Below are 21,074 nucleotides of genomic sequence, written 5' to 3' on the forward strand. Positions count from 1 at the left end.
TTTAGGCACCAGAGGGCAATGTTGGGCAAATATTGCAGAATTGTCCGATTCAGCAAATTGTGATCTTGAAATTGTCTTTTGTTCTAAGATATATCACTCTTTTAAAACTCACTTGTGTGGCCTAACTTTTAAGGGTGAGTATCTTGATTTCAATTTAGGCCTGGAAATCTGAAGTCTAGTTGATTTTTTAATAGATTTTTTCCCCCCCCATTTTAATGAGTTTTAATGCTTTCTTGATGTCTGTGCTTTTCAAAACTTGAGAGTTTTACTGAACAGTAGAACTCTGAAAGCGGAGGAATTGACTGCTACTTTCTTGTTTTGGTATCAGTGCCCTTGAAGCTCTTCAATTTCTAGTCCAGGCATAGTGTGCAGGTGTTTTGGCATTTACATTGTGTTTGTTCTCTAAAAATCCCTTTGTTTTCAAGGTTTGCATTACATATTAGAGAATATTTAGGGGTCCCTGTCAGTTCTGTTAATTTACATTTGCTACAGCTGATAGTAAATAAGACATTGGAGGGTTTGTGGGGTTTTTATCACTGATTTTGCAGGACTTTAAGTCCTTGGATGAAAGTTTTTAGTTGAGATGAGTCCTGAATAATTCAGATATATTTGAATATTAGGCCAAGTGATAGATCAGTGGTTTTGAGACTAAGATAAAGTTTAAAAGCCTTCTGTACTGGCTTTAAAAGTGAGCTCTGGAGAGTGTATAGGGTCACATTTTGTTTGTATTCTAAGATTTGCTTCAGTGAAAGCAGAGACAGCAGAATTGTTGTGAAAATTGAGGCTACATCAGTGTTAAAGGGAATGTTCATCCCATTTCTCTGGGGTGAATCCCACTGGAAGGATTAAAATGGGAAGCGACAAGTCTCAGTTCTCTGATACACTGGGTGGTGAATATATAGAAAGACAAAGTTAGGTTTTTACTTGTGTTTTTGTGGATTGTTTCTGACAGCTGATGTCTCCATGTGAAATGGGAGGAAAATGAAAATTCAGTAGAAATGAGGGTGTGACAGAGTATTTACTTACAACTCAAGTAAAATTGTGAAATGGAATTTTGTGCAGTGTCAAGGACAGAGTTCTCTTGTGCAGCTTTCCACAAAGCCAGAGTAACTTAATTAGGTGTTGTCTCAAGAGTGTCAAGTCTACAAAGAAGTAATTGGCAGAACAAAGATTTTACAGATTTTCGGTGTTTTATATATTTTTCTGTGGCTCAAGCCATGAGATTTTTCATCTCGCTTCATGAAAGTAGTATGGTCCTCTTTAATATGGTTCTCAGTTCTCATGAAGCATCTACATGGAGTTGGGATTTAATCCGATTGTACTTACTGCTTTTATTGATGGAGGTCTTTATTTAGCATCTTTATTCAAAAATATAAATAAATATGTATGTAGAAAAACAGCTGGTAACTTGGATTTATATGCTTTCCAAAATCAAATTTACTTTTAACAGCACATTCTGTGCTCAAGCCTCTTCAATTCATTAACCAAGCTTAAAGAAAACCCCCAGTCTACTAAGAACAGTAGTGCTGTGTTCAGAGATTTCTTCAATGATTTTTTTTCTGCTTCATTTCTCAGTTTGTCCCATGTCTTAAATTTAGGATGCTAAAGATTTCTGTGACACTAAGGTAATAACTGCAGGCATTTAGGCTTGAGAGTATCAGTTCAGCAAAATGAATGCATTAGTCCGACTCAGTGAAATGTGTAGGTTGGTGGTGAAGCTAAACTTCCCCTGTTATCTGTAAATACAAATATTTTTTTTTTCTCTTAGAAAACATATTTTGGCCAGGTAATTGAAGCTAAGTGAGATCTGCTATTGATGTTTGATTTCCACTGTCTAAAATCTCTCAAATATTCCAGTTAAAGTGACAGGTACAATTCAATGTAGGTACAAAACAGCACCATGCAGATGATATCTGTGATTTTTTTTGGTACTGTGCTTGGGTATAAATTTTTATTAGTTTTTCATACATCATTCCCAACTCAGTTCCTGAAACACGTTTCTATTTGAATACAAATCCTGCTGTAGTTCTGTATGCATGCTGCAGTCACTGCAACTTAAACCCCAGAATAACTGCTGTGGGTGAATTGGAATAAATCATAAAAGTTTGGCTAATGTAATGCATGGGATTAAAATATAAGTATGTGGCATAGAAATGTAAGTGTATATCATAAATGGATTTATCTGTGTAATGTGTTTTTTTCAGGGTCTCTTGACAACTGGAGTAGAATTTGAATCTCTCCCTGCTGCCCTTTCCCTCCCTGCCGAATCTGGGCTCTATCCTGTGACTCTGGTTGGGGTTCCCCAAACCACAGGGCAGATCACTGTCAATGGTAAGGGATGGCTCCACTCACTCTTTGTGGCAGAACAACCTGAGTTTTACACCCCTGTGGGTTGCATGGCTTTGTTTGCCATGTGTGTGTTCACCACTCTCAATTCTCCTTGGTAAGTAAAAGAAAAAGGAAAAATAGGGAATCTGTTCCCTGTACCAGGCTTCATTAAAAACAGCCTGATGAATCACTTGGTTGCAGCAACAGTAACGAGCACATTCTTGGAGTATCTCATGTGTGAGAGGATGAGGATAATGAACTCCAGCTCCCCTTTATTAATGCTTTCATTTGGAAAGCTTCTGAGGAGGATTGCTTGAACTTTTTTCTTGAGAATGCAGAAGATAATCTTGCAGGTTTTTTTTCGTTAATTAATCGTGTTCATGTAAGATTACAGAAATTTTTGCAGATTGCTTCCGTGGAAACAATTTAGCCAGGGTGTACGGTCTGGTACAGTCAAGATATCATTTCATTAATAAGCCTAAATAAAACTGTGTTTGTAGTAAGGTAGAAAATTAAAGAGCTTTTACAAAAGGCTAGCAGACCTAGAAAAGGAGGCATATGTGGAGAGGATGGATTCAACATGTAGTAGGAGTGAATCATCTTACTAAATCGCATTTTTAAATGTCTTCCTGGAATGCAAAATTAGAATACAGGATAAGAACCATTATAGTAAAGCTAAGCACTAAAAGAAGATGGCTTTGAACTTGAAGAAACTCTGTTCTCACTGAGTTTTTCTTAAGTGCTTTTGTGTCTGCTCATAAAACAATTTTTCATGTGATTTTTTTTCCCCCCAGAAACTATTTCAGTAAATACAGAATAGCATCAAAGCATTCAGAACATTTGTACTGTAGTTGTCTCCTTTGAGTTCCACATACTAAAAATGTATTGCAAGTAGAGGAGTTGATTTCTGTACTTGGCAGCTCTTTGTGTGTCAATGTATCAAATTTTCCTTCAGATATAAGTCATAAATATTGCCTGGTACGGAATCAGTGGAGAGGTATAAATTGAACTTTCAGAAGTTGTGGTCTTTCATGGCAGGTTTCTGTGTTTATGCATGCATATCTTTTCTATTAATAATTTCCTTTAGGATTCTTTTATCCTTCTGGTTGCAGTTGAGTTTCTTTCCTAGAAACATTTTTCTGAGGAGATAGGGAATGTATGTTGAAGGTTGACATGTTTTATGTGCACCAGTGAGTTTGGTGATGAGGTATAAAATGCTGTCCACGCTATGACTTGTGACGTTGATCTTGTAAAGAGTTCTGCAGCAGTTACTGTAATGCACTGTAGAAATTGGAGGCTCTTTACAATTTCTTTTATTTTACATGCCACAGATGCAGAGATGAACATGTGTTCTTTGTACATTGTCAGGTACTTATAAATGTTATTTGTTTGTTAAATGTTTGTTATTACTATTTCAGGGGTTTGAAAGTTCTGTGCATATTATGTGTCTGTAGGAGATTTTCCTGTAGAGAAGGTGATGATTTGGTTAGCAGATACACTGACAAGATATGACCAGTAGACTTAATACTTTTACACCTGCCAGAAAACAGTAAAATTCACAACATAACTGGTGTTTTCTTCTAAAACTCAGGTTATCACACTTCAGTTTTTGGAGTCTTCAGTGATTGCCTTCTGGACAATCTGCCAGGAGTGAAGACCAATGGCTGCACTGTCGAAGTCATTCCAGCTTTGCCAAGGCTGCAGATCAGCACCTCCCTTCCAAGGTGAAAAATTAAATTAAATTATGATTTTATTTGGTCATATTAAAGTGTTAGTCACATACTGAATAAAAGCTCTTCCACCTGAGTGTATAATCAATGCTTGAATAAAACAGGACATAATCTAAATCTGTGTTTTTGCTTTAGAATGCAAACCCGAGTTTTTTGTTTTACTGCTTGAAACCATGGAATTTCATAGAGACATGCAGAAATAATTTTGCAGTATTGCTGTGCTCAGAAGTTTGGTTTTGGGCGAAAAGGGATGTATCAAGCCAAGAATTCACTGTTTGTATCTTAACAATCCAGTCCAGGCATCATTGTTAATTCAGATCAATTATCACAGAATAAAGAAAAAGTAAGAGAAAAAAATATACAGAAAAAGAATCACTAATAAATGCATGTACATTTATACAGTAACTGAAAACATGATTTGTTTTGCTTTTAAGTATGCAATTCCATGATACTTTTGTCTCAATATGTGAGGGGAAAAAAATTCTTTCTTCCCATTCACTCCGCATGCTCAAATTTCAGAGCCCTGAAATGCTAACAGTACCTTGACTGATCAAAAAATACATGTTTGGAGTCCTTGTCATAGATCTGTTCTGAAAGACTGAAATCTGCTCCTGTTTGTGGAGGCTGCTTGTCTTGTGGTATGGAAGGACAGGATCAAAGGGAAGGATGGCAGGAATACCTGCAAAAAGAAGCGGAATTATTGGTTGTTAATCTCAGTAACTTCTGTCCTTGTATCCTTGATGCCTTCTGACCACTCCGCATTAGCACAGAAAATACAGTCAGGAATGGAAGCTCTGCCCATCTGTCTTGTTCTGCAGCCTCCTTGCCTCATTCACGCTCTGAAGAGTTCGTTTCTAGTCATTGTTTCACCTTTCACACTGGGAATTTTTCCCAGGATCCACTGCTATGAGGTTTATGCTCTGCACTGTCCACTAAACCTGCTCATTGTAGTGACCTGCTCTTGATTATTATTTTTTCGTTTTCCCTTCCTTATAGTTTTTGCAGGTGGTTTAACAAGCTTGCAGAGTTAGAATATGTGTTATATATTGCTTGAAATCTGACTCATCTTATGCATAAATTATTAATTTTTGTCTTCAATGGTTCTAAAAATGGGAATGGAAAATTGCATCTAGTGTCTTTAGCAATAGTTTCTGAGTCTTCCAAGAGTAGTGAATAGAGTAACCTGGACAGGCTTTTAATATTTTCATCATAATAATTTGTTTGTCACATTTTGTAGGTCTGCTCATACACTTCAGCCTTCTTCAGGGGATGAAATCTCCACTAATGTGTCTGTCCAGCTGTACAATGGAGAGACCCAGCAGCTCATCATTAAATTAGAAAATATTGGAACAGAACCATTGGAGAAACTGGAGGTGACAGCAAAAACAGTCAACACCAAGGGTGTGTATCCTGGTTTATATTTGGAAATGATAATGCTGACTTCTGCTCCATTAAAAAGGAGTTTTGTGTTAAACATCTTTTAGATCAGTTTAATATAAATATCATAGTCCCCATTACAGAGCTGAAATAATTCAGATTGATTTTATTGTAGGAATATAGAAATAAAAGTGAATATAGAGAATGAAAGAAACTGTAGAAAGAGGAACGAAATTGTCGAACCATCTATGTGTTAAAGAATCACCTGCTTTTTGGAAATCTAGAGTTAATTTCAATGTTACCTGGGGAAAAAATCCTGAGGCAATTACTTGTAAAGAGGAAGAATCTTGGGTCTAAATTATTTTCTCCTTATGTCTAAATATGCTGATTAGGTCATTAAATAAATTACTATTAGCAACAATGTTGTCCTACTTTGAGGGAGTGGAAGTAAATAATCCTGTTTCTATCTCACCCAGTGAGCAGTAAGAAAAAAAATGGAGAGAAGATTTTAAAAGACAAAGCAATAAATAAAATAAGGTATTGTGAGTTAAAAGAATAATTGAAGCTCTGGGTGAAATATAGCACATCCCCTGTGTACACTTAATGCTCTTGAAATACTCTGTTAGTATTAAAAAGTAGTCTGATAGGTGAATCCTGCATTTGTTTTATGATTTTTTTTTTTTTTTTTTGATTTGTCCTCTGAGGGATTGTTATGAAAATGATCTTAACAGAAGTACTGCAGGTGACAAGCAACATAATCTTTACTGACAGTAGAAATACTTTATTTTATTGCAGGTTTTATTCTGTCAGTGCCAGAGCATTAAAATGCAGTGTGATACCTTGTGATTTCTATTCATTTCAGTATTCAAGCTTGTGATTTTTTTATAGCAGAGTATCCCCTTCGACACAGCCTCGGAGAATAGGAGTTGCCAGTTGTCTCAAAATAGATTTTCGGTCTGCGACTTGTTACCTGGAATAATTTTAGGAGTTGAAACATATGATGATGTACTGTTCTTATTTCAGAAATTCCACCATGCTCCTCCTGGGCCAGGGGCTGCATGTATGGAATGGAGAGGCCAAATACAGCACTCAGGTGAAATGGAGAAATTTATGTATTAAACAGGGGAATATATGGGCCTGTGAATCACATGTTAATCAGAATTTTTGTATGTAACATTACACAGTTAATGGGTTCACAGTGTTGAAAAAGAGACTCGTGCCAACTTTAAAACCACCATCTCTCCATGACAACTTCTGTTAAAAACAGTGAGGAAAAAGAATAGTTGATAGACTCACCTCTAAGTTCAGTAAAACTTTAAATGGTACTTCATCCTGTATTTTCTTTCTCTATCAAAGATGTTTATGATGAAGTCCCTTTGTGTATCTGACAGTGTTGTTCTTAAATGTTTTTAGGCATGATAATTGTCTATCAGAAAAAGAAAAATTTCTGATGAGTAAGCTATAAGCATGCATACTCAAAAAATGCAACTTAAATCCCTATCTCAGAAAACCAGAAGTAGAGTGAGTTTTGGGAGGCACTGAATGATATTTGTTCTGACAGTGTGAGAACTGTGCCATCAGAATCGTGCAATCAGAAATGTCTGTGTGGGCAGGGACCTCTGGAAATCATCTTAACCTTCTTTTGAAAGTAGAATTTAAGGCGATCCAAGGTCCTGGCAAGCAGAATGTTCTGTTTCTTTTGTTGTCTCACAGAAGTGAAATGCATCCCGATATTTGGAACTGTGTGCTTGAGATGTACTGTGTTATTGGAGGAAAAAAACAACCTTAAGTGTGACCTTTTAAATTACTGTGCTGTGGAAACAATGTAGAGCTGGAAAAGGCTGTCCATGGCCGAAGAACTAATTAAGAACTAAGCACATTTAGCATGCAGTAATTGTGTTATTTCAAATGTGATTGCATGAAGGTGTTACAGAGTATCATAGAACCATTCACTGAATGGTTTGGGTGGGAACGGACCTTAAAGACCTTCCAATTCTCCTGCCATGGGCAGGGATGCCTTCCACTATTCCTGATTGCTCAGAACCCCATCCAGCCTGGCCTTGAACACTTCCAGGTATGGGGCAGTCACAGGTTCTCTGGGAAGCATGTGCCAGGGCCTCACCACCCTCACAGTAAAGAATTTCTTCCCAATACTTAAGCTAAACCTGTCCTCTGTCAGTTTGAAGCCATTCTCCCTCGTTCTGTAACTACGTGCCCTGTCCAAAGTCCCTCTCCAGCTGTCTTGGCGCTCCTTTAGGCACTGGACAGGACTCTGAGATCTACCTTGAGCCTTCTCTTATCCAGGATGAGCAATCCTAGCTCTCTCAGTCTTCATAGCAGAGGTGTTGTGATCAACTTAGTGGCCTCCTCTGGACTTTTTCCAGCAGGTCTTTGTGTTGGGGATGGACCTTTGCCTTTGTTCATGGGCTTTCTTCTGTTTTAGTTATGACCATAAATTGGTACAAATGCATGAGGCTGGGCTGACAGTACATTGAGATGGGATTCTTGTGGTCAGCAGGGAACTAAAGATTTGTAATGTCAGCAGCTCTGTTTGGTCAGTGAATACATGCATGGAGCTGGTGGGGGTATGACATCAAACCATTTCTAAAGGAACACAAACCCTTGGTGTTACACATCAAGTTGAGAGTATGTGCAGGTGTCCATAGTGTATTAAGAAGTTGTCTCCTGGTTGTTTTGTACTACTCCTCACTGAAGTGTGCCTCTTCAAACTGCTCAAGGTCTGCCTGAAAGCGGGTGGTGACCTTCATTTGCCTGACCACAGCTTGCCAGTCAGCTCAGGAGCCCATGAAAAGCTATTGGTCAGTTCCAGCCAAATACAAAGAGCTTTCAGTCAACCTTTGTTACACCTGATTTCCTTTGGTTCTTTTTGTCTTGGCAGTTGCTTGTGAACCTCTTGCAGCTGCTGCCTGCCTGACCCATTTCCCTGCTTTCTGTTTCTGGACCCACAGCTTTTAGCACTGAGATGAGTGATGTAAATGGCAAATATTCTCTTTTTTACTGTTGGATTTATAGCCAATCGCTGTCCTTGAGGAAGTCAACTTCTCTGGCATTGTTTTGAGTGGTGTCATGTTAATGAGAACCTCTGGAGGCAAGACTTTCACACTTGCCTTCCCTTACTTCTTCTCTTCTGTCACTCTCAGGTGCAGCTCTTTGGGTTTTCCACTCTGGCCCTCAGATAAATAAGAATTGCAGCTTGCCCAGTGCAGTTCATAAAGGACATCACAGGGTTTTGAGTCCTTCAGCAGCTGTGTGTTACAGAACAGATCCTGAGGCAGATCAGCAAGAGGGACTTGTCGTACTGCCATAATAAACACATCTGTCACGGCTTTTCATGTCTCACTGCACCCCTGAGCCAGGCTGGGGCATCTGTAGGTTGGACATCACATGTCCATACTGTCAGGGTCAGCTCTGTGTCACCTTACACTGTCCCTCACCAGGTCAGTTTCATCTTTTTTTGGAAAGATGACCTGTGCAGAGCTGGATGCCTTCCCTTTGGCTCCAGTCAGCTCTTGTTACAGGCTTGTTTTGTCTCAGATAACGAGTGTAGTCCAAAGGCTTTGATAAATCAACTATTTGATCCACTCAGGGGCAAATATAACCCTGGTGGTTTTGAACTTGAGACCTGAGAAGAGCCCACCAGGCAATCTTGGCACAAGTTGTGAGCCCAGCTACAGACACTGAATAAACCTGGATGAAGCAAAATCCTCACTCATCTTTCCTAGAAGTGACAGACCTCAGGAATTTAAATGAAGAGAAACAGGTTCACCTGTCCAGCTATATTCTTCTCGTGGCCTTTGAACACATCTGCCAGACCACAAACAAAAAATCTACTCTGAGGTTCAGGAAGAACTGTGAATATCCAGGACTAGATCTATTTACCTTTTTTTTTGCCAAAGAAAACTTTGTAAATTCTTTCAAATTGGAGGTGGGTTATTGTGGTGGGTTGACCCTGGCTGGATGCCAGGCACTCTCAAGGCTGCTCTGTCACTCCCCTCCACAAATGGCCAGGAGGAAGAAAATACAATGAAAGTCTCATGAGTTGAGGACCAGGAGAGATCACTCACTGATTACTGTCACGGGCAAAACAGACTCACCTTGGGGATATTAATTGAATTTTATTGCTAACAAAATCGGGCAGGATAATAAGAAGTAAAATATATCTTAAAAACACCTTCCCCCGTCACTCTTTGTCTTTCCCAGATTTTCCTTCCTCTCCTCTCCCACGGTGGCACAGGGAGGTGGGGATGCAGGTTGCAGTCAGTTCATCACACCTTGTTCCTTCTGCTGTTTCAGGGAGAGGAGTCCTTCCCCTGGCTCCCGTGGGCTGCAGGGGAGTCTCAGCTCTGGCACCTGGAGCATCTCTTATCCTTCCTTCTCCACTGACCTTTGGTGTCTGCACAGTTGTTCCTCTCACATATTCTCACTCTCCTCTGAACACAATTACTTCTGTGCAATAATTTCTTTCCTTCCTAAATGTGTTATTGCATTGGAAAGAACATAACAAGTCCTGCGGGTTCATTTCTGTCTACCGGGTCTAGGAGAAGTTAAAATGTATGAATGCCAGTGCCTGTGCATTTAGAACTGATATTATTTTGAGCTTATAAAATAAACTATAGCAAAAAGCCAGAGTTACTAGTGGAATTAAGACTGAAAAGAGTTGAGGTTCTTGTGTTCTCAAAACTTTTTTAATCAAGTTTCTCTATGCAAAATGTCAGTGCGGGCCTTTTCTTTTTGGCAGGCTTAACATCTGTTAAAAGTTAGATTGGCCTGGGATGACCCAAAGTTAGTTTCTGGGTAAGCATTTACATGATATTTGTTAGGATTTTAGTGATTTAGTCCCTAATGAAATAGGGACTATTTCATTAAAATGAAATGAAATAGGTTGCTATTTACAACTCCTGATAACAGTTGCTTGTAACTTAAGATGTTTGCTAAACACAGATTTTGGATTTGAAAGAGCTGAATGCAGCCTTGCCCAAATTTAGCCTTCCGCTGAACTGAAAGGTCTGAAGCCAGAGTATAATTCACTGTAATTCTCATTACTGAACAAGGTCAACATTGCTAAACTATAACCAAGTGTCAGATAAATAGAAATTAGCTGATTCCCTACATCTACAGCTTCGTTTTTAGCTCAGGCATTTAGATCTTGTGTTGTAATTACTGGTGTTAATTAGAAAATATCTGCAAGGGCTGTTCTCACTTCAAAAGTCTTTCCGCTTCTAATGTCTTCAAATAAATCTCTTAATGAAAACACGTTTTGTAAAGAGTTTGGTGCTCCACTGCTTGGGATATGTCCTTCTTTGTTTATACTGAGGGAAAACACTCCTTTAGCATATTGGATTTTTACTTAACAGGAAAAAGGGATAGAGATTGCCATACCTATCAACTTACTTTTTTTCTTGAAAGTAGAGGAAAATTATCAGAATGAGGATATGGTTCCAGCTAAATCATTAGGTGAGGTGGAGGTGAGTTTAGGGAAACTATTTTGGGGAGGATTTTTTATTTTTACCTCATCTTTGTTTTTATAAAGAAATCTTTACTATTGATTTGATGGGCAAAGACTGAAGACAACAGCTGGTGGTCTGTGAGAAGAATATCTTTCAGGCAAAGCTTTTATTATTTACGTTGAAGTCAATGGAAAAAATATTCTCTCTTTTTCTCCTTCCTATATTGGGAAACCAAAGATTTCTGTGCAAATCAACATGATTTGGACATAACCTGGAATTCTGATTGCTGTTTTTGAAAGATCCTTTATTCCAGGTTGTAGTAATTGAGGCAGTCTGCCCACCCTGTTCCCTCACACGTGGATCTTAGGTGGTGGTTTTGGAAAAGTTCTGAAATCACAGCAGATTTTAAACACCTTGCTCTTATCAAGTAGCCTGGGAGGATGTAGAGATGAGTGTGGGACTTTCAGTGGTCCCTGTTAGGCAAAGCTGTGCTCAAATGGTGTTTAATGAGCTTTTTCTCCAATATACTTTGGCGATAACACGCATTGCTATAATAAATCGATAAACTTTAGCTTTAGGACGCTCCCAGTCAAACCATCATGCTTATTTTATGTATTATTAGACTTCCTTGTATTATTCACCATTGTCTGGTCTTGCATATATGAATGAATTTATGGGTGCGGTGGGTTGACCCTGGCCAGAGGTGAAGACTCACTGTAGTTGAACAATAAATTCTGGGTTTTTTTCCCCCTTTGTATAATTTTCTGGCATGTCAGACTTACGAGGGAGGACTTAATTATTACAGATCCCCTATCTCAAATGGACCAATGACAAATAATTTATTAAACAAATTTTCTTTTGTCACGGGCTAATCCTGTCTGGCATACTTAATGATTTGTTCTTATAAAAAGCTGCTTCTCAGGTTTCAGAAAGGACTTTATAAAAAAGTGAAAGCCAGTAGTCTTCTTAGCCTTCTCTGTTGCTCAGTAAATAACTGAAGAATGGTTACAGCTGTTTTGGAATTAAAGCCGATTAAGTTTGGTGTATTTTGATGAAAAGTGCTCTGCATTCATGTGATAACTCCTGAGTTGAACTGTATAGGATTCAAAACTACATGGACATTTAGAACCCTTGCAGGCTATATTTAAAGTTTATATTTAATGCTGCTTATTGTACATTTTATTTCTGGTAGTGATCTTCATAAATTCATATTTTGAGCTTTTTCATCTGTGTGATTCCAGGTCAGTGTCAGCATTCAGTAATTTCTCTATCTTTCTAGCGCTACATTAATTTTAATATCTTAATTCTGAATATTTTCGATTTTAAACAAGACATGACAAATTGGTTAGTACTCTCTTCAGCAGTTCAAAACTGAAACTTCCTTAATGCAGGGCTTGTGCTTATGAAATATTTACTTATTTTTATATAGAGAAGCTGTATGGAGATTTCTTGAGTTGGAATCTAGAAGACACCCTCTGCCAGTTTCCTCTAAAACCTGGAAAGATTGCAACATTTATTGTAAACATTAAAGTGAAGCTGGACTTTTCTTGCCAAGAAAACCTTCTGCAGGATCTCAGTGATGGTGAGTTTTTAATTTCTCCTTGCTGAGGAGGGTTGTATGTGCTGCTGGAAACACTTTTCTATTTGCTGCGCCATTTGCATTCAATGGATTTGTGATGTGGCTGCATGTTTGAATATTTGTGTCTTGTAAAGCAAAGATAACCCTTGGCTGAGCTCTGTAAATTGGAGGGTGAATTTTGGAGACAGCTGTGGGTATGAGTCTGCCCCAACTTCCCATCATGAGACCTTGCCCTGCTGTGTTTTTAAAATATTTTGTGAAAATGTTTTTGAGGTATCTCTTTGTATTCTTACCTTATGAAGGTAAAGAAAAATAATTCTCAAACATTAGTGGGGTTTAAAGAAAAATAGCATTGTGTTGATTAATTAGTTGAGTAATTATCCAGGTTTGCAAAATTCTGAATGATTGTTGAGTGCAGTTTTGCTTAAAGTGACAAACTGAAATTTAAGGCATAATCCCCCTAATACTTATACTGCAGAGAACGTGCCATGTGTTTAAACTTACTTTGAATAAAAGGAAGCTGCAGTGTTTACTTCTATTAGAATTATTTGGAATTACAAGTACCAGATACTTGTAATAATGACTTCCTTTGTATAATAAACACACAGTCTTTCTGGAGTAATTACTCTACTCTGTATTTTTTCGTTTGTCTGATATGTTTACACTGATTAAATTACCGTGACAAAACAAGATATTCCTGTACTAAAAACTCTTTGTTATTTGGATTTTTTCCCAGGCTCCACTTGCAGGTATGCATTACTATTATAAGTAATCTTTCAGTACAGAAAAATACAACAAAATTACATGCAGAGCTTATTCAGGTTGAATAGGAATGATTTCAGTGAGTTACCTTGCAAATGCATTTATACAAAAATTATAGTAGCCGTTAGTAATGATTGAAATATTTTGGTTTTGAAACCTCCCTAATGTAAAATATAAAGATACTCTAAAAATATTTTAGGACTTAACTGCACAAGCCCTACAGTGTTGCTACACTGAAGTTCAGTTTAGAGCTTGTTGAAAATGCTGCTAGTGAAGGAAGAGCACACCCTGACATTGTGAAAAAAATGGTGCCAGGGAATTGAGACTTTGAGAAATGCCCCTTGATGGCAAGTGAAATTTCATAGTAGATATGTACATATAGAGATATATATGCACACACATATATCAGATTTCCTTCATTTGCCCAGTGTCCAAAAAGTTCTAAAGCTGTGCTTGTCTAAGAACTTTTCTGATGAAATAACATAAGCCCGAAGTATTCTGTAGGAGATGAAGATAACATATGGATGCTGAACAGTTGTGGGATTTGGATTTTGGCCTTTGTTTACCTGTATCCAGCTCTTATGGGACCACAGATGAACAAACTCTTTGAACACCATTTTTGCCTTACTATTACCTTCTGCTTCTCCGAAAGGTTGTGTAGCTGAAGCAGTCCAACCTTTCCTCATTCAGTGATGATAAAGGAGCAGGATCCATTAATGCTTTGTTGGAATTTTGGTGTCTGTGGGTGCTGTGTACTCTGTGTCCTTTGAAAGTGTTATTAGGGATGCTAACTATATTGAAAATCTAGTTGCTGCTTTATTTTTTATATATTGCTTTTAAGTTTACAAATGTTAAACTTTCCAAGGAGGAGGTAAGAGCCTAATGGGAAGAACAGTAAAGAACTAGAATAATAAACGGCAACTATGATGTGACTTTTAATCATAGAGTAGCTCTGGTACCTTTTTCTTTTGAAGACCAACCACATTTACAATGATGATCAAAATACTTTTCTCTCTTAAAAGTAATTTTTACTTCCATGTCTTCTTTGCTGCTTGAATTGTTTCCTCTTGTGCTGTTTGTAATCAGGACATGGTGCAGAAGGGATAAATTACTGATCTTTCGGATGATACACATTTATCCAATTGGAAAGTAAACCAAGTTACCAATCTGAATTCCTGACCTCTGTTGATGGTGTGCTGTCTCACAGAGAAAAATGTTACATGTTTTTCCAGATTAAAGGTAGCAAAACTAGGAGTGGCTGTACAGGATCAGGTCAGTGACCATCCAGCCAATATCCTGACTGTGACAGTGGCTAAGAGCAAATTCCAGTGGGACAGTACAGGAAAAATTGTGCACATACTTCTGTTTTCCTCTAGGCTTTTGGCCTCCAACAGTTGTTAGCTTAGGAGCTTCCAGGGCTGAATAAGGTTTCTCTGGTTCTAGGCGCTTTTACTCATCCTTAGTAGGTTTATCCTTCCTAAAATTCTTCATTCTTTATGTCAGCACTTCACAACATGCCGGGTCAAGAAGAGTCACAGCTAAATTGCTTTTTAGCAGCTTTGCACTTACTGGTGTCCTTGTGCTCCCAGGTTTTTTTATTGCATGAGAAAGGTAATAGGACATCTTCTAAACATGGTTCCTGCAGTGATTTGATGCATTTTCCCAGGGTATTGTACAGCAGACTGAGGATTTCTAACTGTTGAAGGCTTAGTTGCCCCTGTTATGGGAACTGTTCCACATGTCAGCCTTGTCCCTTTTGACCTCTCAGCTCTGTCTCTTTGAGGGATGCTGTACACAGTGTTTGAAAGGTGATCTGTGTGTTCACGTAATGACCTAATGGTGCTCTTATTTTGTTTTATATTACTTTCCTTACAATCACGGGGTAATGCACAATTGATCGTTCGCTTTTTTGACTGTTGCTGAACATTGATTTGGGAGATTGATGAATGTGAGCCACAACTCTATGATCTTTCTTCTCAGCAGAAATGATATGCTGAGAGCCTCTTACTGCATGTATAAGTTTAGGATTGTTTCCCTCCATTTATTTATGCTGAATATTGACATCTTATTATTGGGTGTTGGTCTTTTCTCCCAGGTAACAAAAGACAGAATGAGAGGAAATGGGCTCAAGTTGCACCAGGGGATGTTTAGATTGGATGTTAGGAAACATTTCTTCACTGAAATGGTTGTAAAACATTGGAACAGACTGTGCAGGGTGGTGGTGGAATAGCAATTTCTAAAAGCGTTCCAAAAAATATGTGGATGTGGCACTTGGGGACATGGTTTAGTGGTGAACATGATGGTGCTGCTGCGCTGAGAGTTGAACAATGAGGATCTTGGAGAATTTTTTCCAGCCTTAACAATTCTGTGATTCCATGTCTTAAAGCCAGTTGACCAAGATTTGGGTGATTCATGCAGGGAGATCCATGTTTGCTACAAATCTTAGTGAAATTTTGGATCTCTTGTCCCTCAGCTGGATGGTTCAGGGTTCCTCCTCTGCCTGGGAAGGTCATTATTTAAATTGGTTGTGAGATTGTTACACTGGGTGAGGCAGGGGGAAGTGCTCAGTCTGCTTGGTACAGCCAGTTGCAAGGAGCTGAAGCAGTGAGATCTCTGTCACCTGTTAAGATGACTAAAAAGATCAACAGGATATTCACATTGTGAGCATAATGAATTCCCCTTTCCAGCTATTATACTTGTCTTGGTTTTGAAAAGACAGGTGTCTGCTAAGGAGAGGCAGGCCTCTCTAGGAAATGAGGAATTTGAATCCTTCCCTCCGTGTTATTATAATTTGGAAGATTAAGAATAAAACTTTTCAGTCAGAGCTATGGGGAAAAGGAATAACAGTCCTTTACTAGTAAATATAACAGGACAGACAAAAAACAACAGCAATTATAACAATAGTAGAACAGAACCAAGAACCCCGAGGGCAAACGGTGGCGGCTCCGGCGCTGATGGCTGGAAGCCGGGCGCGGTGGACTGTCCTCCGCAGGCAGGGGGTGTCCTCGGCAGGCAGAGGTGGCAGTGCTGGAGAAGCTGCAGCGGCGGGACCCGGTCTCACCCAAAATCCAGCAGGACAGCGAAGAAACTCCGAATTCCTGGATACTCCAACAGATGGTAGAATTCCCAGGACCAGACTCCTTCGTTAACCGTGGACTCCAGCAGCCGTGGCCCGATCGGTGCTCCCCCCGGAAGAAGAAGAGAAAAGCCGCGAGATCCCCCCACCCTCCGCTCTCTCCGGGAGCTTTTTTCCCTCCCCCAAAACTAAGTTATCAGTTCTTTTGTCCACGTTAAGCACTCAGCACTTAGTCTCCTAGCAACTTGGGAGGGGGGATAAAATTCCACAGGAGACTTAAACCCCAACAATACTTCAGTTTCTGAAGTTCAACATTGCCCTGATGCTAAATGGAGTAAGAAGAATAGCTGCACTTTCTGGATTGTGTTGTACATGGTGACTTGTTCGAGGCTTTTAAAAAAGCTCCTGTTTCGTAGGGACAGTGTTTTGCAAAGTTAATGAATTAATTTACAATGAGTACTTCATTATGTAGAATGGTAATGTTCATTTATTCCCTGTATAGGGAACCTAAAGACAAGTGTGAGAATATTTAAATTCATAAACTCATCAAAGGAACTAATTAATTACATGTTGAGAGAGAAGCAAATCCGTGCCTTAAGTCTCTCTTCCCCTTCTCTAGGGAGAAGAAGGTTGCAGAGAAAGAATAGCGTATTTCTAGAAGCACTGCTCTTAAATATTTTTAACATTGGTATGCAAGACCAGTGTATTTTTCATTCTCCCTTTGTTGTTTTTCTGCTTTAATGGCCAGATTTTATCTACTTCAAAATGTCCCTGCACTTACATAGTGTACAGACAAAGCTTTTTATTTCGTTGGAATGATACCTGGTTTGGAATTTAAATGTTCTCTTGACAGTTCTTCCAAGAAACTAAGTAGTCTGGAGGACTCTATTAGGATAATGGTATCACTGATGATGATGGGGTCCTCAGAGATGTTTCAGTATTATAATTTCTGTGTTACTCTGCTTGGTATCCTTTATAGCATTTAATAATTTTGAGTATTCTTTTGAAGTGACTTTATTTCTAAGAAGTGTTTATTTCGTCTCTGCAGTTTGAAGATGTCAGTTTGGTTGTACTGTTAAAATGAGTAAATGGGTTTTTTCCTTTTGTTCTATTTTTTTTTTTTTTTAATACAGATGCTTCTGTGTCCTCCATAAATGCACTGTATAACTTTTAAAAAATATTCTTAAAGAATTCTTCTTGAATTCCAGCTTTAGTACTTACGGAAGATAAGGTACCCTTTTCTCTTCCCACTGCACTTTAAACCAGATAAATCATCTTGTCTCATGATTTAACTCGTATAGGGTGGGATTTTTTTTACAGGATGTAAGTGCCATAGTACTTCAGCCCATACCAGTACCAGCCACTACACAAATACACAGAGAGCTGTTGTTTCGCACCCCAGATCTTTACAATGTAAATAGCTAAGACAGACATGAAGCAAATAACAATAAATTGATTATCAACACATACAGATCAATAAACCTGCCATCCTGTTATGCTGTTCCTTTGCTGAGGCACTTTATTTTAGCATCTAATGCAATCTGCATACATAATCGCTAGTGTTTATTATGAACTTCTTTATACTTCATTTGTTCTCTTTCATTGCATTCGCCCTTATTGTAAATTTATCTTCCAATTTTAGTTCAGTTCAAAAACCTCGGGACATAAATCCTCACACTGCATTTGTTATTGCTAAGTATTGTCTTCAAAGGTAATGGGGTTTCAAAGAAGAGCTCAAATCTGGTACATGTTGGCTGTGCCCTGTTCCTGTGAGCCAGAGAGCTGCTGCATTTCCAGGAACTTTGCCTGGAGTACTGCTGTTTGGGGTCCCTCCTATGATGGTCCTGAGCACTTTTTTAAGAGAGGGAAAGAGCTGCATTTCAGTGCCCACCTGAAGTGTGGAGGGTGGATTATATTGCCTCAAACTTTGTGTATTCTGGTTTTATTCTGCTCTTTGTTGCTGCACACAGCAAGTTTCTAGAATTCTGTGCACTTTATGGGAATACAGTTCTCTTTTACTAGGAAAAAAAAAAAGAAAAACGGCATTCAAGTTCAGCAAGCAGAGTCTGTCTCCTGTCTTGAGTTTTGTTTTTTTTTTTTTTTTTTCCTAATTTTCTACATGTTTAAAGTACTTTAAAACTGTTACAGTGTTCTTACGAGATGTTGTCTACCAAGAGGTTTTTGTTTTGAAATTTCAATCGGGAGAGTATAGACAAAATAAACAAGTGGGTTGAGGTGGCATTTAGTTTTCATATGTTGTGATCAAGCTGTGTACTTCCCAAAAGCTCTATGATTCTATGACATAGCATCATAGGATGGTTTGGATTGGAGGGGACCTTAAAGATCATCTCATTCCAAACTCCTGCCATGGGCAGGGAGATCTTTCATTATTCCAGGTTGCTCCAAGCTCCATCCAACCTGGCTTTGAACACTTCCAGAAATGCAGCATCCACAGCTTCTCCGGGCAACCTGTGCCAGGGCCTCATCACCCTCTGGATAAAGAATTTCTCCTTGCCAGTTTGATGCCACCCCTCTTTATCCTGTCACTCCATGGCTTTGCAAAATGTCCCTGTCCAGCTCTCTTGGACCCTTTTTAGGCCTTGGAAGGGGCTCTAAGTTTTCTCTGGAGCCTTCTCCAGGCTGTGCAGCTGTAGCCCTCCCAGCCTGTCTCCAGAGCCAAGGCATCCCAGCCCTTCAGTCATCTTTGATACCTCCTTTGGAATTGGTCCAGCCGCTCTACATCCTTTTGATGTTGGGAGCCACAGAGCTGGACAAAGCACTCCATGGAGGATCTCTCCAGAGCAGAGTAGAGGAGCAGAATCTCCCCAGAAACATCCTGGGCTGCAGGAGGGGATCCCGCCCCAGACCAGCAGCCCCTCCTGCCCTCCCTGGAATGGGCTGCCCAGGGTGGTGCTGGAGTCTCCATCCCTGGAGGTGTTTCAGGAAAGACTGAATGTAGCACTCAGGGCTCTGGTGTGATTGACGTGGTGATGTCCGGTCATAGGTTGGACTCAATGACGTCTGAGGCCTTTTCCAACCTAAATGATTCTGGGATTCCTCCTCCTCCTGCTCCTCTTGGGGTCCCTGTGCTGCTGTTCAGGAAGCTGCAGGAAACAGATCTGCACTGCTGTTGGATTGTATGAACTTCTCCTGGAAAGAAGCAGCACTTCAGCCTAAAACCTACTGCTGTTTCCATCTTGTGTGACATCGAATTGCCTGGACACTGCCTCAGAATCCAAACCTCTCTGGTGTTCTGCTGCCAGTGGAACAGTTTTTAAGTGTTTCCTTGCTGTGGAGTTTGAGACTTCTGTAGCTGTGATACACCTGTTGAAAAGTGGATCCATCTATGTCCTCTGGATCAGGCCAGTGATCCTTGCACAGCACAGAGTGACATGGGACAGGAGCTGTCCCATGTCACCTTTTCCTTCTGTGCTCAGTTACTGCATTGTGAATCTAAGGGTTTAACTCCCTGAATGCACTTTCCCACCTTCAAGTAAGAAATTTTGTGTGATTCTTCTGTGCAGTGTGCTGAGAAAGTGGCTAATGAAGTTAAATTGGCAATTTACTTAACATTTGGTAGGAGAGAGGAAATGCTGGTGAGAGATTTTGCTCTGTTGTGACAGCAGTGACTGGGATGTTGGAAAGGCAAGCTGGGTTTTTGCAGTTACCATGGAAAAAAGTGTTGGTCATATGCTGTTACCATGGAAATATTCAGTGTGGATTGTTGAAATTAGGAAAATTTCTGGACAGAGTAGAAAGACAATTATTCTTTTTATAGTACAAGGCTGCTCAGGATGTTTGACAGCAGGGGAGGATTCAGCATCTTCATCTCTCTAAACTTTATGAGGGAAAATAAAATATATGAAATTTCAAAAACTGTAAGTATCAAAATGTAAAACTTTGGGAGAACTGCTTCATTGATGCTCACTGTTTTCTCCAGTCATCATTAAGTTCTGCAGCCTACCAGGGTTTTTAACAGGATTTCCTCCATTCTGACTATTTAATGCATTGCAGAGGAGCTGGGCAAGGTCTTTTCCCCCACTGCTGCCTGATCAAAGAGCAGAAAAACCAAAATAATTAAAAAAATAATGGTTTGTGGGAGAATTTTTTTTTTTTTTTTTGTCCTCTAGCAGAGAAGTTGCCTTGAGCAGTCCAGGCTATGAAGGGCTGAGTCATCTGCAGCATAACAAAGTGCCTGGCACTGACTCTGTGAGAGTGCCACAGATTTGAGACAGAAAGTTCAACCACTACCAAGTTACTTTGGACTTCCCTTTCATCCTGATGTCTCCTTTGCTAGAAAACCTCCTTTTTCAGATACAGATTGGAGACAAAAATTCCTTCTTTCCAGAGAAAATGTTTAAACTATTTGTATTTTCTTCCCTCCCCCCCACCATAGGAAATAAAATGGGATTTTAAAGGGTAAAATAATTAAGAAAGGCATTAGTTGTATATTTGTAATGTTGTTTTAAGTATTATCTATTTTTCTCTCAAAGAAATAAAGCTCATGCCACATATAAAGTGGAAAATCTGACTAATGCCATGCAGGTTTTCATACTTGGTTCTTTTAATGTTTTAATTTGCAATTTTATGCACCAGTCAGTATCAGCTTTTATTCTATATATAGAACTAGTGAAAATCGTTCATCAGTTGGAGAAGAATATTTTTCCTCAATTAAAACTTCTAATTTTCATTTTGAAAGAGCATCTTTCAAAGCCTGTGATCACATGTAGTTCTGTATTTATTTCTGTATTTTG

At 39.1% G+C, this 21,074-nt stretch overlaps 1 protein-coding gene across 1 annotated transcript in view; it reads left to right on the top strand.

Moving 5' to 3' along the window:
- The window catches only part of TRAPPC9 (trafficking protein particle complex subunit 9), a 319,212-nt gene that overhangs the window by 59,058 nt on the left and 239,080 nt on the right, over positions 1–21,074 (top strand). The window contains exons 13-16 of the mRNA XM_058422961.1: positions 2,205–2,331; positions 3,920–4,052; positions 5,296–5,459; positions 12,333–12,485. Of these exons, the coding sequence (XP_058278944.1) occupies positions 2,205–2,331; positions 3,920–4,052; positions 5,296–5,459; positions 12,333–12,485 (577 nt within the window). The remainder of the gene's footprint in view (positions 1–2,204; positions 2,332–3,919; positions 4,053–5,295; positions 5,460–12,332; positions 12,486–21,074) is intronic.

Source organism: Hirundo rustica, chromosome 1 (assembly GCF_015227805.2).
Source record: "Hirundo rustica isolate bHirRus1 chromosome 1, bHirRus1.pri.v3, whole genome shotgun sequence".
Taxonomy (NCBI): domain Eukaryota; kingdom Metazoa; phylum Chordata; class Aves; order Passeriformes; family Hirundinidae; genus Hirundo; species Hirundo rustica.